Below are 22,478 nucleotides of genomic sequence, written 5' to 3' on the forward strand. Positions count from 1 at the left end.
AGAGAGTTCTAGGGTAGGAGTCTTGGTCAGATCTGTAATATTCTGGCTCACCAAGGATGATATTCAAAGGGGAATAGATTCAGTCCCTGCACTGAGCAGAGGAACCAAAAGTAACCTCATCACAATTTCTTGAGACCCAAGCAAAGTTGCTCCCTGGCTACACCTTCTAGGCCAGTCATGGTACCAGCTTCAGCATCCTTCCTCCCCTGCATCCTTGAATCCCAGCCACAAGCCCAATCCTGATCCCTAGTAGGAAGCAGCAAACATCTTAGTCTCTAATCTAGTGGCTTGGCTGCTTAAGTGGTCCAGAAACAGGGGTTCCATTTTTTTCCCTTAAGATTCTTCCTGGCTCCTTCCTCTTAACCTGTGTACCTGAGCTTCAACTACGGTTCCAGTTGCTGAGTTCTAGAAATTATCTCCATCTGCTTATAGGCCCATGTCCTGCCTTGCTCTTGACATTTTTCTTTTATGATCTAGACTCATGGCTCAGAAAGAAAGTTGGGTGCCTGGGCACTGTCACTTATCTTTAGATTACCTGGGTAGCTTGAACTTCCTCGGTCAGCACATGGAGCTGGCCTGGTTCCCTGGGCATCTGGTTCCCTGGGATCATCCCTGTCTTGATTGCTCTGTCCTGCTATGAATTCACCGCCAACTCGACAATTCTCATGGTATACAGCTTCCCCTCTCCATTTAAAATTATGTATCTGCCGCCACAAACTCCCTATTTCCTTTCCCTATTTTTCTCTGTACTACTTATCTTCTAACCATAATTTATTTTGTTTAGTGTCTGGCTTTTTCTATCAGACTATAAACTGAATGAGGGCACATTTCTATTTGTTTCACTCACAGATTCTCAACACCTTAATGTGTACCTAGCATCTAGTAGGTGCTCAATGAATATTTCATTGAAGGTTGAATGAACATGACCGGTCCCCCAGCTGTATTTTAACTATAAATACTGAATGCAAACAGAAATAGACTAACTGAATCAAATAAAGTCTTTTTCTGATAAAGTACATTTAAATGACTTTCAAAATCGAGGATTTTCTAGTTCTCAAAAAGGCTGACATTAAGCTCGTCTCAGGGTATCAATTCTTACAACCATAAAACGCCATGACCTTTGAAACTGCATTTAAAATATTCATGCTTCACTTAGACCACACTTGATTTATGGAAATTAATTAGCGTTACATGAATTCGCTGTTTACCACGGCACTTTTTAGTCTGTCCAGTGCTACCTAATCCTTGGACCGGACCTAAATGGCAGAAGACTTGGCTGGTATTTAATTAAATTTTTATTAGAAGTAATAATGGATCAACTGTGTGACCCCAAATGAAAAGACTATAATGAAGAGCTCTGGATGACAAGCTATTTTAGTGATAATAGTCTAATGTTTGCATATTTGGATCAGTTTTTTAATTAACTCAAAGCAGCTATTCAGGAAGGGAAAGTTAATTTAGTTTTCCTCCTATATGGTAAATAAATAAAAAACCCTCATCAAATTCTAATGCTGTCTATTCATTACTTTTCAATATTAAAAAGTTACTATTTAATAATTGATATTTACAAAAATATTTACTCAAGAATATTTGTGAACAGAACTGAATTTCATATTTTTTTGGGAAAATGTAACTTCCTTATTTAGTCATTGTCAGTGAAAAAGAAAGGTGGGCGTTTAACTTTCTTGAGAGCATAAATCTGTATTGCTGTTACTATGCAATGTAATGTAGTAGCAAAGGAAATGGTATAAAGTAAAAGAAATGAAGAGGGAAAAAATGAGAGGAGTCTTAATACATGTTACTAATTTGATTACATTTGTTTTTATAAAGTACAGGTAAAATTTGTTAGTTTAGCCAGTTTCTTTCCTCCCTTCCCACATTATATAAATATAACTTGAGATGGTTCCAACTCTTTGCTATTGTGAATAGTGCCGCAATAAACATACGTGTGCATGTGTCTTTATAGCAGCATGATTTATAGTCCTTTGGGTATATACCCAGTAATGGGATGGCTGGGTCAAATGGTATTTCTAGTTCGAGATCCCTGAGGAATAGCCACACTGACTTCCACAATGGTTGAACTAGTTTACAGTCCCACCAACAGTGTAAAAGTGTTCCTATTTCTCCACATCCTCTCCAGCACCTGTTGTTTCCTGATTTTTTAATGGAACCAACCCAAATGTCCAACAACGATAGACTGGATTAAGAAAATGTGGCACATATACACCATGGAATACTATGCAGCCATAAAAAATGATGAGTTCGTGTCCTTTGTAGGGACATGGATGAAACTGGAAAACATCATTCTCAGTAAACTATCGCAAGGACAAAAAACCAAACACCGCATGTTCTCACTCATAGGTGGGAATTGAACAATGAGAACTCATGGACACAGGAAGGGGAACATCACACTCCGGGGACTGTTGTGGGGTGGGGGGAGGGGGGAGGGACAGCATTAGGAGATACACCTAATGCTAAATGACGAATTAATGGGTGCAGGAAATCAACATGGCACATGGATACATATGTAACAAACCTGCACATTGTGCACATGTACCCTAAAACCCTAAAGTATAATAAAAAAAAAAAATAAATAAATATAACTTGAGAAACTATACAATGGTTTAGAAGTGGATAGAGAAGTTTAGCTATGATGTTTTATGCTTAAAACCTGGGAGGACAGGCAGCTTTCTTATAATGAGAACGTTGGGGGAAAAAATGTATTGTTGGATTTGTGAATCAAAGGAATTTAATACTCTCTGTCAAAGTCAACACCGTTAGCATTTGCTAAAGGAAGAGATGGTTGAATTTGAATGTTTTCTCTTTGATGTCACTATTCTTGCCATTGTCTCATTTAAAACTTAATTTGGATCTGTGGGGTGAAGCAGAAGCCTATCCTTCAAATCCATGCCACACAGATGAGAGGAGACAAAGAATTAGAGAAGCAAGTTGAAATTTTTTCTCTTCTATCCACACTGGAGACTGTTAGAGAACTTGGCCATCGTTCTGGATAGCCTTTATTCTGCCCTCACTCTTTAAAAAAATTATCTTTAGTTCTTTTTCTGATTTCTAAAAGTAAACATATTCATGAAAAAAATTAAAATTACAGAACATTAGAAAGCAAAAAATTATTTGCCCAATTTGCCCATTATCCTACAATTCAGAAGTGACAACAGCTAATTTTTAGTGTATTTCCCTTCAGTCTCTTTGCTATGGATAACACACAAATACACATATACACTTAACATAATGTTGTATTCTTTTTATTTAAAAACAATTATGGATTCATAGTGTTTTAACTTTTCACATATCATGAATATTCTCCATGAAAAATTCTTAATACCGTTTTCTGAGGTTGCAACTTATAATGGCAGCATTTTTTAAAAAATAGAGATATCTAACTTATAAAATAATTTTAGTCCACAAAAATTAATCTACATTTCTGATTATTTCATTAGAATGGATTATTTGCAGTGGAATTTGGGGTTAAAAAAAGACCATTATTTGTAAGGTTATTGAAATACACTGTCAAACTGCAATGCAGAAAGGGTTAAATATCAATTTACTTTCACCAGAATTGTATTAGAATCCCAAGTTTTTTTCATCTTTTATAACATAAAGCCTTGTTTTCTTAAAAACTAATTCATTGGCCTTTTTTGCAATGCGAAGCTGATGATATTTCTTGGAAAATACTATTTGTAGTAGATGGTAGAATAATTACATAAACTGCAAGAGAAAAGTCATGCCATTTCAGGTTTGTTAGAATGGTTAGCTAAAACAGTTGTCATTTTCCAATGTCAATTGCGTAGTATGTATTTTGGTAGCTTTGGGGCTAGAAAAAAGATGGTTAAGCTCTTCAAAATAAGTTTTTCTAGTAATTTTGATTACTCCCTCATTTTACACTAATTTTTTCCAAAGAAAGCATTTCCATTTAAAGAGTCTTTATTCTAAGTAGTACCCTTTCTTGTGAAAAAAATTCACGTATACTCAGAGTAAGTTACCCTTCTCAAGATAAATAGATGCATTCCTTCACCCCTCCTACATGAAAAGTCAGAACAGACTTCTCTGGCTTTCTCTTAGAAATTACCTCATTTATGCACTTTAATTTCTTAGGACTAAGCTGAAAGCGGTAATAAAGTTAAACAGAAGGCAAATGAATACTTAAGAATCAGCTTTTATGAAACTAGTTTTAGGCAAATCCATGATTTAACAAAGTTTATCTTTGCTTTTCATTCACCCTAATAAAGACATACCTGAGGTTGGGCAATCTACAAAGGAAAGAGGTTTAATGAAGAACTCACAATTCCTTGTGGCTGAGGAAGCCTCACAATCATGGCAGAAGGCAAGGAGGAGCAAGTCATATCTTACATAGATGGCAGTGGGCAAAGAGAGAAAATGAGGAAGATGCAAAACCAGAAACCCCTGATAAAACCATCAGATATTTTGAGTCTTATTCACTACCAAGAGAACAGTATGAGGGAACCACCCCCATGATTCAAGTTATCTCCTACCAGGTCCCTCTCACAACATTTGGGAATTATGGGAGTACAATTCAAGATGAGATTTGGGTAGAGACACAAAGCCAAACCATATCAACTCTCAAAAATCATTTTTTGGCAACCTATGTGCCAGGTACTTTGAAGTATGCTGTTGATACGGAATGAAAAAGATACAACTTCTGCACTCCAAGTGATCACAAATTAATAGGAGTAATAGATTTAAGTAATTATAGTAATGGGAAGTGCCTATAACAGATGTAGGTGCAAGGCTCAGTGGAGGCCTAGAAGACGAGGCAACTACTTGATGGGATTGGTAAACAGGTAATGTCTAAACAGCATTCTGAAGATGAGTAGGGTTTGGCCAGCTTCTAAAGTGAAGGGGTAGCAATAGAATATTCTAGGCTGAAGGAGCAGCACATGCGCAGGTACTGAGGCAAGGTGTCACTCTTTCCTTTGGAGGGCATGTGAAGCTGTTTAGCATGATGGGAGAGGGCCTCAGGAGGGAGTGGCTCCAAATGAGGCTGGAGACATTTGAGGACATCAGATTGTGAAGGGCTCTGTAGGCTATGTTAAGAACACTAAAAATCTATTGAAAGGTTTTAAGCAGAGAATTGAATTGCTCATATTTTTGCTTCAAAAAGCTCAATAGCTACAAAACGGTCAATAGATGGTAGCTTTGTGGGGCTGAGGTGAATGCAATGATATTGCAAAACAAGATATAGGGAGAACAGAACTTTTAATCGCCTAAACAAGTGGTTCTCAAACTTTCCATGCATCAGAATCACCTGGATGACTTGTGAAAACACAAATAATCAGACTTAATCCCCATATTTTCTGATTTAGCAGGTATAGAATGAGGCTTAAGAATTTATAACAAGTTCCCAGATGGCGTTAAGTTCTCTCTCAGGTTTTCTACTCGACCAACTGGGTGGATCCTAGAGTCATAAAAAACAAAAGAAGGAAAGCATGAAGCAAGTGCTTTTTTTTTTTTTTTGTTACTAAACCCAGCAATCCCCCTTGCCTTTCAATGCTGTTTCCTCTAATTCTCCAAAGTTTAAATGTTACCTTTTGGCTATCTCTCTGCTCTAGCATCCCTTCCTTAGAAGCAGAATCTCATGATGCTGAACTCTAACTCACCTATTTGAATGTCACTGGCTTATCCTCCCAAGGTCCAGATCTCTATTAGCTTATGATAGACCCAAATGGACTAATGTGTCATTGATTATAAATGGGAATTTGATGCTCCTCCAGTGTGACAAATTTCTACTTTAATGGTAGTCTTTCTGAACCATGCTCACTCCAATGTGGTGTCTCAGGTGGGAGTTTTGGATACCACAACAGACAATCAAGAGGACTGGTTCCTGGATGGTAGGGATCTTCTGGCATCCCTCAATGAACAGAGACTTGTGCTATCAATGCATAAAGGTCTATATAAACGACAAGTGCCAGTCAAAATTTCTATTCCTTGGACTCTGCTCCAAGTGGGTGGGTCACAAAAGGTGTAATTTATCTTTGCCAAGGGAAATAACAGTGACTTTTAAAGGTATTCCAATTTAATTGTAATAAATCTCTGCTTTAAATAACTTGCTTTAATTATATGTACAGGAAACAGATCAGACAGTGGTCATAAAATCTTCCCTGAATCAAATTATGTACATGTGTGTGCATGTGTTACTACTTGGGAAAAGTTACTTTACCCCATTTCCTGTCAAGATTCTTCATATGTACAACTAGGACTATGAAATACGTTACGGGGGCCGGGGAGAGTGGCTCATGTCTGTAATTCCAGCACTTTGGGCGGCTGAGGCAGGTGGATCACCTGAGGTCAGGAGTTCAAGACCAGCTTGGCCAAGATGGTGGAACCCCATCTCTACTAAAAATGCAAAAATTATCCAGCCTTAGGGACAGGCACCTGTAATCCCATCTACTCGGGAGGCTGAGACAGGAGAATCACTTGAACCTGGCAGATGGAGGTTGCAGTGAGCCGAGATCGTGCCATTGCACTCCAGCCTGGGGAGAGAGCAAGACTCTGTCTAAAAGATGAAATACCTTACAGGGTTTTGGGTAGATTAAATGAAATAATTTCTGTAAAATGTCTATTTCAGTGTTCTGTATAATAAATATTCTCTTCTCTCCTCATTTCCCCTTGATGATCTCTTATCTTGCCCCTCTGGGAAGTGATCAAACTCTGGACATCTTTGGAAGGAACCATTGTTTGGAATGAGTGAACTAGACAGTAGTGGCATCATATTGATCAGGGTATACCCCGTAAGCCAATTGCAAACTTCCATAATCTGCAAAAACTTTTATTCTGCAAATAACATCAAATGCCTGAGACTATTTTAATGTTAAGGGTTACTTCTTTTAAATTAGATTTTCTTAGATTTCCCACTGTACTATTTCTTTCATTTCCTCTCCAACCAGACAAGTTATTACATATTTGATTTTGATGTGGTATTTGCTTATTACTTGAAGAAATTCAATCATTTCCTACAACAGGAAAACAAGATTAAGGATTACCAAAAGGCTTGTTGACAGCATGCTGTATTCTGACCCTCACTTTCTCAGTTGTCAGTTCTCTTGTTTTAAATGGTATCATGGCTCCCTTAAAAATCTGGTCAGTAGATATTTGTAGGATCTCATTAGAATACTGTAATCGTTATCATTTATAGAGTACTTAATGTGTAGGAACTTTGTAAGATCTCTATTCCTACCTGTACCCATACACATTTATTCCCATATCTGTAATTATTAATCACTAGCACCTCAGGAGTTTTCATAAAAGTCCTAGAAGGAGGGATGTAGAATATGCCTTCATTATTCCCTATCATGAACACTAATAAAAGTATTTGTTTTCCAACTTTGAAAAGGCATTATTTTCAAGAACCTGATGGCTGAGATTTCCCACTCTTTGTTAAATTCCCCGCATAACAAAATTACTGGATGGGAAATCTCTGTCAGGAAATTTGACTATTTCTAAACTTATTTTATTGGCGTCCCCTATGCTCCCCGCACCCCAACCCCTTGCCTGACTCTCCTAAAAGGTGTATAGCAATATCCAGCCAATATTAAAACATACGTCCAGGGGAATCTCAGATAACTGCTATGTGGGGGGAAAATCAGTTGAAATCATTCATAAGACAATTTAAGAAGTACCATTTCGAGAGTCAAAAATTTGATGTGGCAGTAGGATCAGAAAAATCCCCAAAGCAGCCCTTGTTTTTAATTTTGATACTTCCATAGTTTATTTTACCAAGTGTTTGCCTTTAGTAATTTTACTTTTATGTGAGAGCTTAGTTCAGCACCATCTTGTACTCACCTGTGAACCTTATGATCCTTCGAAGTAAGGGGTTCAGGTAACAGCATTCTCCAGTCAGAATTGTTTTCTCCTGAGCAATCAGGGATTCTCTTGTTGATTTTATGAAATACATGGATATCTCACCAATAAAAATCTAGGGAAGGAATGTTTAAGAAATGTCAAGTTGGAAATCTGTTTGATAAGAGAGGCCCATGGCTTTAAAAACAAAACAAAACTGTTGAGGACCCACAATCCTTTTAAAAGATGTTGGAGAGAGATGGTGAATTAGATAGTAATTTGCATTTAACACTTCAAAAGAATTAGAGAAAGTGATAATTGATCATTTCAGATAGAGTTTCAGCCTATAATATTAAAATCTAAGGTCACATGGAAACAAATTGAAATAAGTTGTAATAGAATTTATGACAAGGTTCATGCTGGGATTGAATTCTTTTTTAACTTTCTGTGTGAGTTGCAATGATGAGGAATAATTCAGACAGCCAATGTGCCCAAGAAGGCATTATATACCCAAGAAGGCATTATATACACACATCACAAGAGGTGACAGTAAGACCTCACTTTATATCAATAGGTTCGCGAAAACTGGAATTTTAAGTGAAATGACATACTGTATGCTATAAGAATTTAACTCTTGTTTATATCAATTAGTCTATGGTAAAATTAGTTTTGTTACATAGCATGTTGTTTTGCTTAAACTTGCAGTTTCCGAGAACCTATCCACAACATTCAGTGAAGACTTTACTCAACTGCATTACTTTATTATGTGCCATTACAATTATTTACATTCTAAATTCTTATTTGATCACATTTGCCTCAGATATATTTCTCCTACCCTGAACTGGTTGATTAGCCCTTCTTTATTATAGGCATCTCTCTCTTGTTAAACTAATAAATATATGTTACCCTTTAACTTATAATGCCCTCATGTAGATTGGAAGCCCCCTAATAGCAGGGACTACATCTTAATAATTCTTTAGTATCCTTATGGCACCCAGCACAGTGTATTCCCATTTAAAACAAGGAATTGGCAGGAGACAAGTTTTCATGAACGATGACACTGCCATAACTGAAGATTGAGACTCATCAAGGAAGAGTAAAAGGTTAATTACCGTCATCTATTAAATACTAGGCGTTAGGCACTTCAGCATAGTATTTTCAGGCTCACAAGATCCCTCCTGTAGGCATAATTATCCTTACTTTACTGTTGAGGAGTGACAGTTTAGCAAGTTCAGGTAATTTGCCCTCCAAAGCATATGGATGGCACATGGGGAACAGGAATTAGTATACACGTCAGTTGGATTCCAAAGTCCACATTTCCCACTGTTCATATGTCATTTTGATTTTCCTAATCCTAATTTTAACATTTCCCCAGAATAATGTGATCTCATAGATGATCATCTTTGCTGTACATAGACCTGTGATTTTAGAGAAAATTTATTAATGTTTTAATTCCCATACTTATATTTCTCCTGTCATGCTGGAATATCTGTTTAGATGGATAAAGATGATGACATAATGAAAGGCACATGGATAACAGAAATTAAAAAGTATAAAATTTCAAAACTAGAATCATTTATAATGTTCTCCTCCCTTTATGGGTTTCAGGAACTCGGACACACACAGACAGATAGTATCTGAAGCATCTCTAGAATGTGACCTATAGTTCTATTTCCACTACACTGTTCTACCTCAAACATTAAGAGCATATTAAGTCTTTGGCATTTAAAACATGTTGAATTTAACCTGTTTTGTTTTCTCTGTCCTCAATATTAAGTAAAAATTTAAGAAATATTTTTATTAAGTCACTAATATGGACAAGTGTAGTGGTAAGGAGGGAGAACTCTGAAGCCAGGGTTTCTTGGCTTCAAAGTTGGGGTTTGTGATTTATTAGTTCTGATGACCTTGGACAAATTAACCTTTCTATGCCTCAGTTATCTGTGTAAACAGGATAACAGTGTCTATTTGTAGGTTTAATAAACACACTCATATATGCATGTGCATGAATTGGATAGAACAGCACCCTAATATGTACTATATTATATAAGAGGGTGAAGTTGTTATGAAATCAATTACAACTGCATTAACATTGTTGTCATCATTATTACTATTATTATTATAAAGCACTTTGTAATGTCACTGGGGAGGCAGATTGCAAGATGAATAAAAGACTTATAACCTCCATGAGTATATAATCTACTGAGGAACACATACAAAGATCTCAGAAAATCAGATTAGGTCTTATACACATTGCAAGGACAAAGTGGTAAGCGGCCAAGGCTCCTGGGTAGAAGGGGATTTCTCTCCTCTAGGAAAGTCACTTTTCATCCCTAATGCCAAATGAACCTCATGGCTAGGAGACTCTGCTGCTTGTTATATATGTAAAAGATGCCATCTTTATTTACAGGAGGGCCTTTTCCCTCCTCTGCCAAGAGTACTTGAACCAAATATCTATTATGGTTCTTACCCCGTGACATGGAAAATCTCAGTCTATCCTAAAGACATTGAGTTCCTCCAGTTGAGAGCCATTAATATTTGTATTTTTGCTCCTACCCCTGCCTGGAATCTGAAATGTGATTGGTTCCTTCTCTCTTTTTTTTTTAATTTTAATTTAAATTTTATTTAAAAGGAAAGAAAAATAGACTGAACATTTTATGTGGCTTAAAAGATTCTTGCTCTTACAGGCAACAAGGCCCTTGGCATCTCTGTAGCTCAGCAAGGCTTTTGGAGTTCTCCTTAATTCATGGCCAACTTCCCTGGAATTGTCCTAAATCTGGATGATGTGACCTTGAAATGGACAGTGCTGGTTGAAATTGACATTGGAGAGAAAATGGGGAAGGGAGAAAAAAACAGAAAAACCACTGAAAAATAGGAAAGTTACTCAATGTACAGGCTAAGATGATTTTAACAGTCATAAGCTACTTTATTTTGATAGAATGCTGTTTTAAAAACTTTAGTAATAATATTTAGTCTAGCCATAAATCTGTTAGGACTACATCTTAGCCATTTTTTTTTTTAACTAAACAAAATGGTTCTTAGACTTTAGATCTGAAGATCTTGCTTTACAGTTCTGTTACACTCTAAAAGTAACAAGACTTCCTTGGAGTTCAGCATCAGCCTCAGCAGAGACAGGGCAGATATGTGAAATAACACATGGTACCATGGTGTTATTGGCTGAATCAGAGAGAAATCCACAAGGAAGGGCCAGTGAGGTACAAGAAAGAAGCAAGGCATAGGTGGGTTGCAGGAGGGATAGTGGCTTGGCACTGGCACAGAGGGAGTCAAGCAAGGAAGAACCGGGGTGGAAAGTAGGCAGGAAAAATAGAATTCAGAGTCAAATAGGTAAACAGTGACCCAGAATGGATCACCTTGGCAGGAGGTACCTATGGTTGTGCAGAGTTAGAAATATTCTGTTCCTAATATCCCTTGGAATTAACAATGAATTGATGCTCTACCGTATAAAAATCTTTGAATAGCTTCTGGAACTCAGCCCTCTCTCTTTTCGTATAAGACCTATCTCTGCCAAAATAAGGTGCCAAGGGGCTTTGTTTGTCCCTAATATATATGATGGTACTACACTACCGTTTTTCATCTCAGTGAACAGATGGGGATAAATTCACACATGATTGGATAAATGAAGTAGTTATTTCCTTGACGGAGCTTTCCCTGCTCTTGCAGACTAGATTAGGTATTTTAATTATACATGAATCTCTTACCTTGTCTTTCTCGTTTCTAGCTCTTATCACAAATAATTACATATTATTGTTTTTCTTAGTTACGGGATGTCCTGCTTGTCTTATTCTTGGTTGCGTCCTGAGCCTAGACCAGTGAAAAGTTACACAGTAGTTGCTCAGTGTTGAATGAAATAAGCATATCAAGTTAAAGAAGGTCCTTGAGAATATAGGTTTAATGAAGCAGACTTAAGAAAAAGTGATTTCTATTACTTTTCAGACTTAATGAAAATGTGACTGCCTTAGTGGGGAAGCCTTTGTCAGGCCCTGTAGGAAAATTAAGAGGCTGTCCTGTCACTGCCATAGTGTACTATACGGATCTCTAGCCCGACATCTACCCAATGAATGGGATTATTGTGTGTATGTCCCTCTCCATTTGTCTGTGATGTCTTCAAGGGCAGAACTTTTTTCCTACCTTGTACAATGCCTAGAACGGAACCTGGTATACAGTAGGGGCAATATCTGTTTTTGTGGTTTTCTACAGCCTAATCTTGGAAATGAAATATTTGTTGGAATAAATATGACATTGAATCCTTAAAGGATTTACTTTTGGATAGAACACTCCAACTTTAACTGCCCTGAAGATGAACACTGGAGGAAAACTGCACTATGTGCCAGAAATCACAGAATTCTGGCTGTAGTGCTTAAGAATAAATAAAAATCAGAGAATAAATATAAACTATCTCTTTTATACTAAATTTACTTATTTATTCATGTAGTGCTCAACAATTTGGGGGAGGGGAACACCCACTCTGTGCCTGGCATTGTACCAGCACTGGAGACACAGAAGTAGACAGATACATAGTAGGGAAATAGAAATAAATCATAATGTGATATGATGTAAGAAGTGTGTATATGTGTGTATATATATATATATGTTTCTGTCTCCAGTTCCTGAAACTGAGTTCCTAAGGTCTTTGTAATTCCCTAAGTGATTAGATCATCTTTTGTTCTAATGAGACAACTTGGTGAGCTCTGGGTAGCCTAAGGGTAGGGGTTGGTTGCCAGAGGAACCAACCATATGCTTAGAGATTTGGAACTTTCAGCCCCACTCTCAATTCTGGGGAGAAAAAAAGGGGCTGAAGGCTGAGTCAATAAGCAGTAGCCAGTGATTTAATCAATTGTGTTTACATAACGAAGCCTCCATGAAAACCCCAAATGGACTGGGTTCAGGAAAGTTCTGCACTGATGAACATAGGGAGGTACCCACAGGGTGGTGAGCCCTGAGAGGGCATGGATGCTTTGTGTCCCTTCCCACATACCTTGTTCTATCCATCTCTTCCATCTGGCTGTTCATCTGTGTCCTTTGTAATATCCTTTATAATAAATGGGTAAATGTTAGCAAAGGGTTTCCCTGAGTTCTGTGAGTTGTTTTGCAAATTACTGGAACCAGTGGAGGGGTTGTGGGAACCTCAGTTTATAGCTGGTTGTTCAGAAGTATAGGTAACAGATTGTTACTTGCAAGTGGCGTTAGAAATAGAGGCAGTCTTGTAAGACCAAGCCCTCAATCTATAGAATCTGACACCAATTCCGGGTAGACAGTGTCAGAACTGAGTTGAATTAAAGGACAGCAGTTGGAGAACTGGTTTGCGTTTGAGAGAAATATATCCGTATCTGGGTTAGAAGTGTTGTGTTGACTGTGTAAAAGAGTAGGAAAGACATTTTTTTCCCCCTTTGGAAATGTTGTGAAATCACACATGATTAAAAAATAAACCAAGGAGAGATGGGAGAGTGACAAACACGAGATAATCAGAAAATAAAAAAGCATTGCTTGTCTCAGTCATTTCAGAAGCCCATTTCTTACTCTACAGAAAATAAGTACAAATTCTAGAAATGCTCCATTCAGTGAGGCTTTTCAATACTTACACAAGGGGATAAAAAAAAGATAGTGACAAAATTTACACACAACCTATCTTCATTAAAACATATGAGTGTGTACACACACAGATCTAAACAAAAGCACACCAAAGTATAACAGGCTAAACAGAACTTATGCAACAGAGTTGGGACTCGAATTCATAAGTAAAATGTCCTAATACTCTCATGTCAAAAGTGATAAGTGGTATATTACTGTCAGCCAACAACAATCAAATAGCAAATGTGGATTTATTTCTGGGTTCTCTTCTATTCCATTGGTCTTTCTTTATATGCCAGTACCATGTTGTTTTGGTTACTAATAGCCTTGTAGTATATTTTGAAGTCAGGTAGTGTGATGTCTCCAGATTTGTTCTTATTGCTCAGGATTGCTTTGGCTAGTCTAGGTCTTTTTTGATTGACGACTTTTAGGATTGTTTTTTCTATCCTGTGAAAAATATCATTGATAGCTGGGTGTGGTGGCTCATGGCTGTGATCCTAGCACTTTGGAAGGCTGAGATTGGAGGACTGCTTGAGGCCAGGAGTTCAAGACTAGCCTGGTCAACATAGCAAGATCCCATCACTATAAAAAATATGTCATTGATATTTTGGTAGCAATTGAGTTGAATCTGTAGATTGCTTCAGGCAGTATTAAACATTTTAACAGTATTAATTCTTCCAATCCATGAACATAGAATATTTTTCCATTCGTTTGCATCTTCAATTTCTTTCATCAATATTTTATAGTTTCATTGTAGATATTTTTCATCTACGTTGGATAAATTCTTAAGTATTTTTTGTAGCTATTATAAATAGGATTATTTTCTTTCAGATAGCTTGCAGTTCATATATAGAAATGCTACTGATTTTTGTATTTTGTTTTATATCCTGCAACTTTACTGAACTAGTTTATTCTAACAGGTTTTCAGTAGAGTCTTCAGAGTTTTCTATATATAACATGTCATATGCAAACAAGGACAATTTAATGTTTTTGCTGCCAATTTGAATGTCTTTTCTTTCTCTTGCCAAATTGCTCTGGCTAGGACTTTTAGTACTATGTTGAATAGAAGTGGTAAGAGTTACCCTTGTCTTATTCTGCATCTTAGAGAAAAAACTTTCAACTTTTCTTCATTGAATATGAATTTAGCTGTGGGTTTACCACATATGGCCTTTATTGTATTGAGTTACATCTCTTTATACCTAATTTGTTGAGGGTTTTTTAAATAATAAAAGGATATTGAATTTTGTCAAATCTTTTTTTTGCATTTATTGAAATATCATTTTTGTTCCTCATTCTTTTAAAGTGATGTACTACATTTATTGATTTGTGTATGTTGAACCATCCTTGCACCCCTGAGATGAATCCCACATGATCATGGTAAATGGTCTTTTAAAATGTGCTGTTAAGTTTGATTTGTTAGGGTTTCTTGAGGATCTTTGTATCTAAGTTCATCAGGAATGTTGACCTGTGTTGTTGTGTCCTTCTCTGGCTTTGGTATTAGGGTAATGCTGACCTTGTAAAATGAATTTGGAAGTAGTCCCTCCCTTTCAATTTTTTTGGGAGAGAGTTAGAAAAGGTTTGATATCAGTTTTACTTTAAATTTTTGGTAGAATTCAGCAGCAAAGCTGTCGGCTCCTGGGCTTTTCTTTGCTGGGAGACTGTATATTATTGATTCAATCCCCTAACTTGTTATTAGTTGGTTTGTCATTTCTATTTCTTCATGATTTAATCTTGGGTAGGGTGTGTGTTTCCAGAAACTTATCTGTTTCTTCTAGGTTATCCAATTTATTGGTGTATCATTGTTCATAATAGTCTAATATGATCCTTTGTATTTCTGTAGTATCAGTTGTAATGTTTCCTTTCTCATTTCATTTTGAATCTTTGAATCTTCTCTTTTTTCTTAGTCTAAAGGTTTGTCAATTTAGTCTATCTTTTCAAAAAAGCAACTCTTGATTTTGTTTTTCTCTATTGTTTTTCTAGTCTCTATTTATTCTTATTTTATTAATTTCTGGGTTCTCTATTCTGTTCCATCGGTTTATGTGTCTGTTTTCATGTCAGCACCATGCTGTATTGGTTACTATAGCTCTGTAGTATAATTTGAAGTCAGGTAATATGATTCCTCTAGTTTCGTTATTTTTGCTCAAGATAGCTTTGGCTATCCTGGGTCTTTTGTGATGTCATATAAACATTAGAATTACTTCTTTTCTATTTTTTTGAAGAGCATCATTGGCATTTTTATAGGAATTGCACTGAATCTGGATCACTTTGGGTAGAATGGGCATTTTAACAATATTCTTCTAATCCACAAACATGAAATATCTTTCCATTTTTTGTGTCCTCAATTTTTTGCATCAGTGTTTTATAGTTTCATTGTAGAGCTCTTTCACTTATTTAAGTTTATTCCTAGGTATTTTATTTGTAGCTATTGTAAATGGAATTATTTTCTTGATTTTTTTTTCAGATTGTTCATTGTTGGCATATAGAAATGCTACTATTTTTTGTTTGTTCATTTTGTATCCTGAAATTTTATTGAATTTATGTATCAGTTCTAATAGTTTTTTTCTGGTGGAGTCTTTGGGTTTTTCCAAATATAAGATCATATAGTCTGCAAGGAAGGATCATTTGACTTCCTGTCCAATTTGGATGTTCTTTCTTTCTTTCTTTTGTCTGATTGCTCTAGCTAGCACTTCCAGGCCTATATTGAATAACAGTGGTGAAAGTGGGCTTCCTTATCATGTTCCAGATCTTAGAGGAAAGGCTTTCAGTTTTTGCCCATTGAGTACATTACTAGCTGTGGGTCTGTTTTACATGGCTTTTATTGTGTTGAGGTATGTTCCTTCTATACTCAGTTTTATGAGGGTTTTTATTACGAAAGAATGCTGAATTGTATCAAATACATTTTCAGCATTAATGGAAATGATGATTTTTTTCTTCATTCTGATGATATGATGTATCACATTGATTGATTTGCATATGTTGAACCATCCTTGCATCCCTGGGATAAATCCCACTTGGCCATGATAAATGATCTTTTTAATGTGTTGTTGAATTCTGTTTGCTAATATTCTGTTGAAGATTTTTGCACCCATGTTCATTAGGGATATTGGCCTGTACTTTTCCTTTTTTTGATGTGTTTTTGTCTGGTTTTGATATAAGGGCAATACTGGCCTCATATAATAAGTTTGGAAGTATTCTTTGCTCCTCTATTTTGCAGAATAGCTTGAGTAGAATTTGTATTAGTTCTTCTTTAAATGTTTGGTAAAATTCAATAGTGAAACCATCAGGTCCTGGGCTTTGGTTTGCTGAAAAGCTTTTTATTATGACTTCGATCTTATTACTTGCTATTGATCTATTCAAGTTTTGGATTTCCTCATGGTTCAATCTTGGTAAGTTGTATATGTCTGGAGGTTATACATTTTCTCTAGGTTTTGCAATTTATTGGCATATAGCTGCTCATAGTAGTCTCTAAGGATCCTTCTAATTTCTGTGGTATCAGTTGCAATGCCTCTTTTTTCATCTCTGATTTGTTTGAGTCATCTCTTTTTGTCTTGGTCTGGCTAAATGTTTGTCAATTATCTTTTCAAAAAACCAACTTTTCATTTCATCGACCTTTTGTATCGTTTTATAAATTTCATTTATTTCTGCTCCGATCTTTATTATGTCTTCTCATAATTTGGGTTTGGTTTGCCCTTGTTTTTCTAGTTCTTTCAGATGCATCATTATGTTGTTTGTTTGATGTTTCTCTACCTTTTTGCTGTAGGAGTTTATTGCTAAAAAATTCCCTCTTAGTACTGCTTTTGCTCAATTCCATCCACTTTGGTATGTTGTGTTTCTATTTTCATTTGATTCATGATATTTCTTAACTTCCTTCTTATTCATTGATCCACTGGTCATTCAGGAGCATATTGTTTAATTTCCACATGTTTGTATAGTTTCCAACATTCCTCTTATTATTGATTTCTAGTTCTATTCCATTGTGGTCAGAGAATATACTTGATATGATTATTTTTTGAATTTAAGACTTTTTAATGTCCTAAGATATTACCTGTCCTTGAGAATAATCTATGTGCTGAGGAGGAGAATGTGTGTATTGTGTAGCCATTGGATGAAATGTTTTGTAAATATCAAGTCCATTTGGTCTATAGTACAGATTAAGATCAATGTTCCTTTATTGATTTTCTGTCTGAACTATCCAATGCTGAAAGTGGGGTATTGAAATCTCCAGCTGTTTTTGCATTGAGTTCTCTCTCTCTGGCTCTAATAATTTTTTGCTTTGTATATCTGCACGTCCCAGTGCTGGGTGCATATGAATTTATAATTATTATATTCTCTTGCTGAATTAACCCCTTTATAATTATATAATGCTAAATGTAACATCCAATATAATGTTAAATTTCTCGTTCTGCTCACTGTTTTCCTCATTTACTTGTATTGTTTTTCTGTATTTTCTTGAAGTTCATTGAGCTTCCTTAAAAACAGTTCTATTTTGAATTCCTTGTCAGTGAGTTCAAACATCTCTATTTCTTTAGGGTCAGTTAGCAGCATTTTATTTTGTCCCTTTGGTGATGTCATGTTATACTGATTCTTCTTGGGGCTGTGTATCAATATATACACATTTGTAGAAGTAGGTACTTATTCCAGTGTTTGCAGATTAGCTTTGTCTGGAAAAGCTCTTTGACAGCCCATTCAGAGATTTTGGGCAGGCCATTGAGATTGGTTCTGAATCCCAGGATCACTACAGGGGTGGGGTGTGCCCAAAACCTGGGGCTGCTGAGGCCTGCCTGCTGCTTAGGCCTGTCCAGATCCTATAGACACTGAAGTCAAGCCAGCGGTAGTACAACTGGGAGATCAAGTCTGCCTCACAGGCTTGAAGTCTGGGACTGCAGGGTCCCACCCAGCACTGGGACTCAGTCTGTGGGTACTGCTCTGGAGTCTGGGGCTGTGGGTGCCTGCCAGCCTGCCTGATGCTGGATTTTACTGTGGTGGGTCCAGGGTTGGGGTCCAAGGCAAAGTCCTGTTCTTACACCCTCTCTTTCCCCCAAGTGGATGGTGTCTCTCTCAGTGTTGTGATGGTTGGGGGAGGGCTGGTACAGGTAATGTAAAACTCTCCTTTCTACCATTTTCAATGCATCTTTTATTATTATTGTGCTCCAACAGGTTACTCTGATCTCTTACCTGGTTTCCTTAGCTCTTGTGAAGGTATTAATATTTTAGTACATGGATAGTTGTTCAAGTTGATGTTTCAGTTGGAGGGGGTATGATTACTGCATAGTACTATTCCACCAACTTGCTCCATCCTTCTTCTTCACAAATATTTTTAAAAACATGTGGTATGCAATAAATAACTGATATCAATACAAAAAGTTTAGAGGAAGTTTTTAGATTTCAGAATATAAACAGTCTGTGGAAAAAAACTAGTCACTGAAAAATGTATTATAATTTTATATTGTAAGGAAATTTCACTGCATGTTATATGTGGTTGCAACTTAAAAGGGCATTTAGAATTCCCAGAATACGTATTTTGTGGTCATACATATGCTAGTTGTGGCTCTAGTACTGGGCGATATCAAAGTTATTGCTGTTTCCTGAATGCGGGCTTTGGAGTTGAAATCTCAGCTCTCTCATTTATTGATGTGTGACTTTGGGTAAGTAATGGAAACTTTTTGAGGTTCAGTGTAAAAGCATATATACATGTCCTATGTTTTCTGTTTGTACTTGCTGATCTACCCAGGCAAGAATGTGTGTTGAAACAGGAGAAAGAAATCATTGTGCCTAGTCCTGGAGTAAGGAAATATAGTGTAATTCTAGCTTGGCTCTGCTCTAACCAAGTGTTTAATTTTGGACTAGTTGCTTGACCTCTTCGGGTGTCAGTTTCTCATCTGTCAAATGAAGAAATTTTACTACAGGATCCCTAAGGCGCTTTTTTAGCTCCAACATCTTTGCCATTATGATAGGAGCTAAAAAGAGAGGGCTCGTTACGGGAAACTGAAATCACATAACTGGGCTTCAATCTCAGTTCAGTCAGTTAAGCTCTCCAAGGCCAGTGTGATTTCTTGCATTGCTTCTTCCTTCAGCCATCATTTCCTTCTACAATCCCATGGGCCTTTACCCTCACCAAATAACCTTCCCTGAAAGCAAAGTAGACACAGCCTACCCCAAAGTCATCACATTTCCTGATATCTTTGTTACTTTGGGTTCTTAAAGGACAGCAGAGGCTGGTTATCAGATTTTGCCCACACTCTAGATATTCTAACACTCTGAGGAAGAGGAGAGAGTTCTTTATATACTCCCCAATATTAGTCTCTAAGTAGTTTCGGGGCTCTCAGTCTTACGGATTTTTAGATACTTCTAATATTCTCCCTGGGAGGCTTCAATAGTAATAAACATCTCCAAGAAGGCAGAAATGGTTTTTGTTTTAGATTTTGTTTAAAACTCACCCGGGAGATTTTCAGCCTATAGACCCTGCTGCTAGCCCTAACTGCCAATGTCTCCATGCTCCACTTTAATCTTTCCTGATGAGTGCTGTCACATTGATAACCCCAGATCTGCAGAGAGCTTCCTGTCCCCTTACTTGCTGAACTTTGGCTAGTTCAAGAGCTCTTGACTTCTGCTTTATTACGCCTATTACACATAGGCGTAAATGATGCGATTCAGCTCTAGACACTTCCTAAGTGTTTCAAAGCTCAAGGCTTAAATGAAACTGAGACTGTTTGGATGATTCTGAAAATAGTTCAGTAAATGGGATAATAAGTGTTTTTGTAAACTGGAGCCTCTCTACTGGTCTTACTCCAGAGGCCACATCCACCCGTTCAGAAGGTGTTTTTAGTTGACACTTGATATAAAATACAGCACCAAGGCGGTATCATATTTCCAAAGCATAGTGTTCTCTTATATCGTTTTTTTCCTGAACAGTGAATACAAGAGAAATGGGAATTTAAAATGAGTTAGCTAAAATACTGCTTTCAGTAAAAAGTAAAATGCATTGAAAATGCATTGAAGTAAAAATAGAGTAAAAAGTAAAATGCATTGAAAATCCCATATTTTTAGGCAAAAAATATTCTTTCCAAGAAACAAATTGTCAAGTTCCTTAACATAATCATCTAGTCATCAATTATTAGGAGAGGTATATTGAAGATGGAAAGCATATCTCTTGGTGGAACGATGTCAGGGGAAAAACAATCTCTAAAGGAGATTTGGAGCAGTCATCTGCAGTATGGGCAGAAAATGAGAAAATGGATTTAAGTTTTTAAAAAAATCCACAATAATTAATGGGCATATATAGAAATCTTTTCCAGAAAAATGTAAATTATAAACACTGAATATATTAGCAACAAAGAAAATGTAGTCATGGTGAAATTTTTTTTTTTAAAAAAGGAAGTCATGTGATAATGTACAAAAGGGAAAAAGATGTGAATTATAAAATGTTATAAAGAGTTTCAACAGATGAGGTTGTTCAGAGCCTGGAAAAGGCAGATTATGAGGAAGTACAAGACCCTACAATGTCTCCTTTGCTTCGACAGCTGCACCCCTCGTCAGCTAGCCAACAGGCTTGCATTATTGAGAGCCCACTTTGTGATCTGCACTGTGCTCTGGGTTTTTACATTTGCTGGAAGAGCTTACGGCCCAGAAACCCCCAAATGAAGATTCACAATTTTCTCCAAATTGTGCCTTTCTATCAAGTTGTGTTTGTCTCTTCCTTTCCTAGGAAATTCTAGATGAGTCTTGTAATGCATGCGTGCACACTTGCATACAAAATGTGAGCTATTTCAATCCTCGGGCTGGAAGTCATGTTCTGCTACTTCAATACTAAATACTCCCCTGTCACTTCATTGTGAGGCCAAGAAAAAAGGTTTAATAGCCATTTTTTTCATGCCTTGTGCTGCTGGGGCTGAGATAAAATGAGGGTAAATCAGATTCTCTGCTGAGTAAATCCTCTTATCCAAACAGGCTCTCTTCCTTTGACTCTGAGTGTATGAGTTTATTCAGAAGGCCCGAGGCAATAGTTAGCCAGGGTTTCCAGGTGGTCAGAACATACCCTGCAGATTTCTTTCAAGCATAGGCTGCCACTTTGGGCTAAACGGGGACACAGTAAATCCCCCATGCTCTAACCTTTCCTGAAGATCTGGGACAGCAATGGCCTTGGCCTTTTGCGGTTTATCCCATGTGGCTGTGTCTCAATATGATGCTGATCTTTTCTGACAGCAAAGCACAAAAGGAGAAATAGGAAATGACAGGTTGAACATACAGCAGAGTCTTTCCCCTCAAGCATTTCTTGTGCACCCCTGCAATTGTGAATGAGGTCATTAGTGCCCATCTGCAGACACCCAGCAGTGTAGGGTGCTGGGTTCTTCCATGGTTAATGTGCTTGAGGGAGCACAGAAAACCAAGGACAGACAAGTCCATATTGAGCTACACTTTTGAGATTTGATATTAGTTAGTGTCTCATAGATCACCCAAGGGGAGTCACGACTTCATTATACTCCACAGAGAACAGGAAATGGTTTTAAGAAGGAATAAACAACTGTGCAGTTCTGTGAAACACTTAATCCGGCACAGGGGTGCAAAATCAAACTCCAGAAAGAGAGTCATGACTTGGGAGTTTGGAAGGCTCCGAATGTTAGCTTCTGATGAGAATGTTCCTTTTTCAGTTTTCATGGAATCTGGGAACTGGCAGGTGCTTAGAGATCATTTAGCCTAACCCTTTCTTTTAGGTACAGATGAGGAAACTGAACCCACAGAGGGAACATGGCTTATCAGAGGTCACGCAGTTACTGGGGGCAGAGCTGTGACATGAGATCTGCCTCTCTAGTCTTATCAAACCTGGGAAAACATGACCGCATTGTGAGGTGAGTGGAGGATGCATACTCAGAAGCAGGAGTGTGTGTTGAGGTAGGCACTTGGGAGCCGCAACAGGTCATACCTCACCAGGATGGGACAGGAGAAGTGAATATGCAGCTCCTTGTTCCCAGGAAACTGTTCCCACAAAACTTCTCTGAGCATTATTAGAAAAGTTCTTCTGTTTTCTATCTTGCTGCTGCTTACGTATTTTTAGGTCTTGAGGGAAAATTAAGCACCAT

At 37.1% G+C, this 22,478-nt stretch overlaps 1 protein-coding gene across 1 annotated transcript in view; it reads right to left on the reverse strand.

Moving 5' to 3' along the window:
• PLPPR1 (phospholipid phosphatase related 1) overlaps positions 1-22,478 on the reverse strand; it is a 296,330-nt gene that overhangs the window by 27,196 nt on the left and 246,656 nt on the right. The window contains exon 4 of the mRNA XM_055271665.2: positions 7,819-7,951. Within this exon, the coding sequence (XP_055127640.1) occupies positions 7,819-7,951 (133 nt within the window). The remainder of the gene's footprint in view (positions 1-7,818; positions 7,952-22,478) is intronic.

This window comes from Symphalangus syndactylus, chromosome 3, assembly GCF_028878055.3.
Source record: "Symphalangus syndactylus isolate Jambi chromosome 3, NHGRI_mSymSyn1-v2.1_pri, whole genome shotgun sequence".
Classification (NCBI taxonomy): domain Eukaryota; kingdom Metazoa; phylum Chordata; class Mammalia; order Primates; family Hylobatidae; genus Symphalangus; species Symphalangus syndactylus.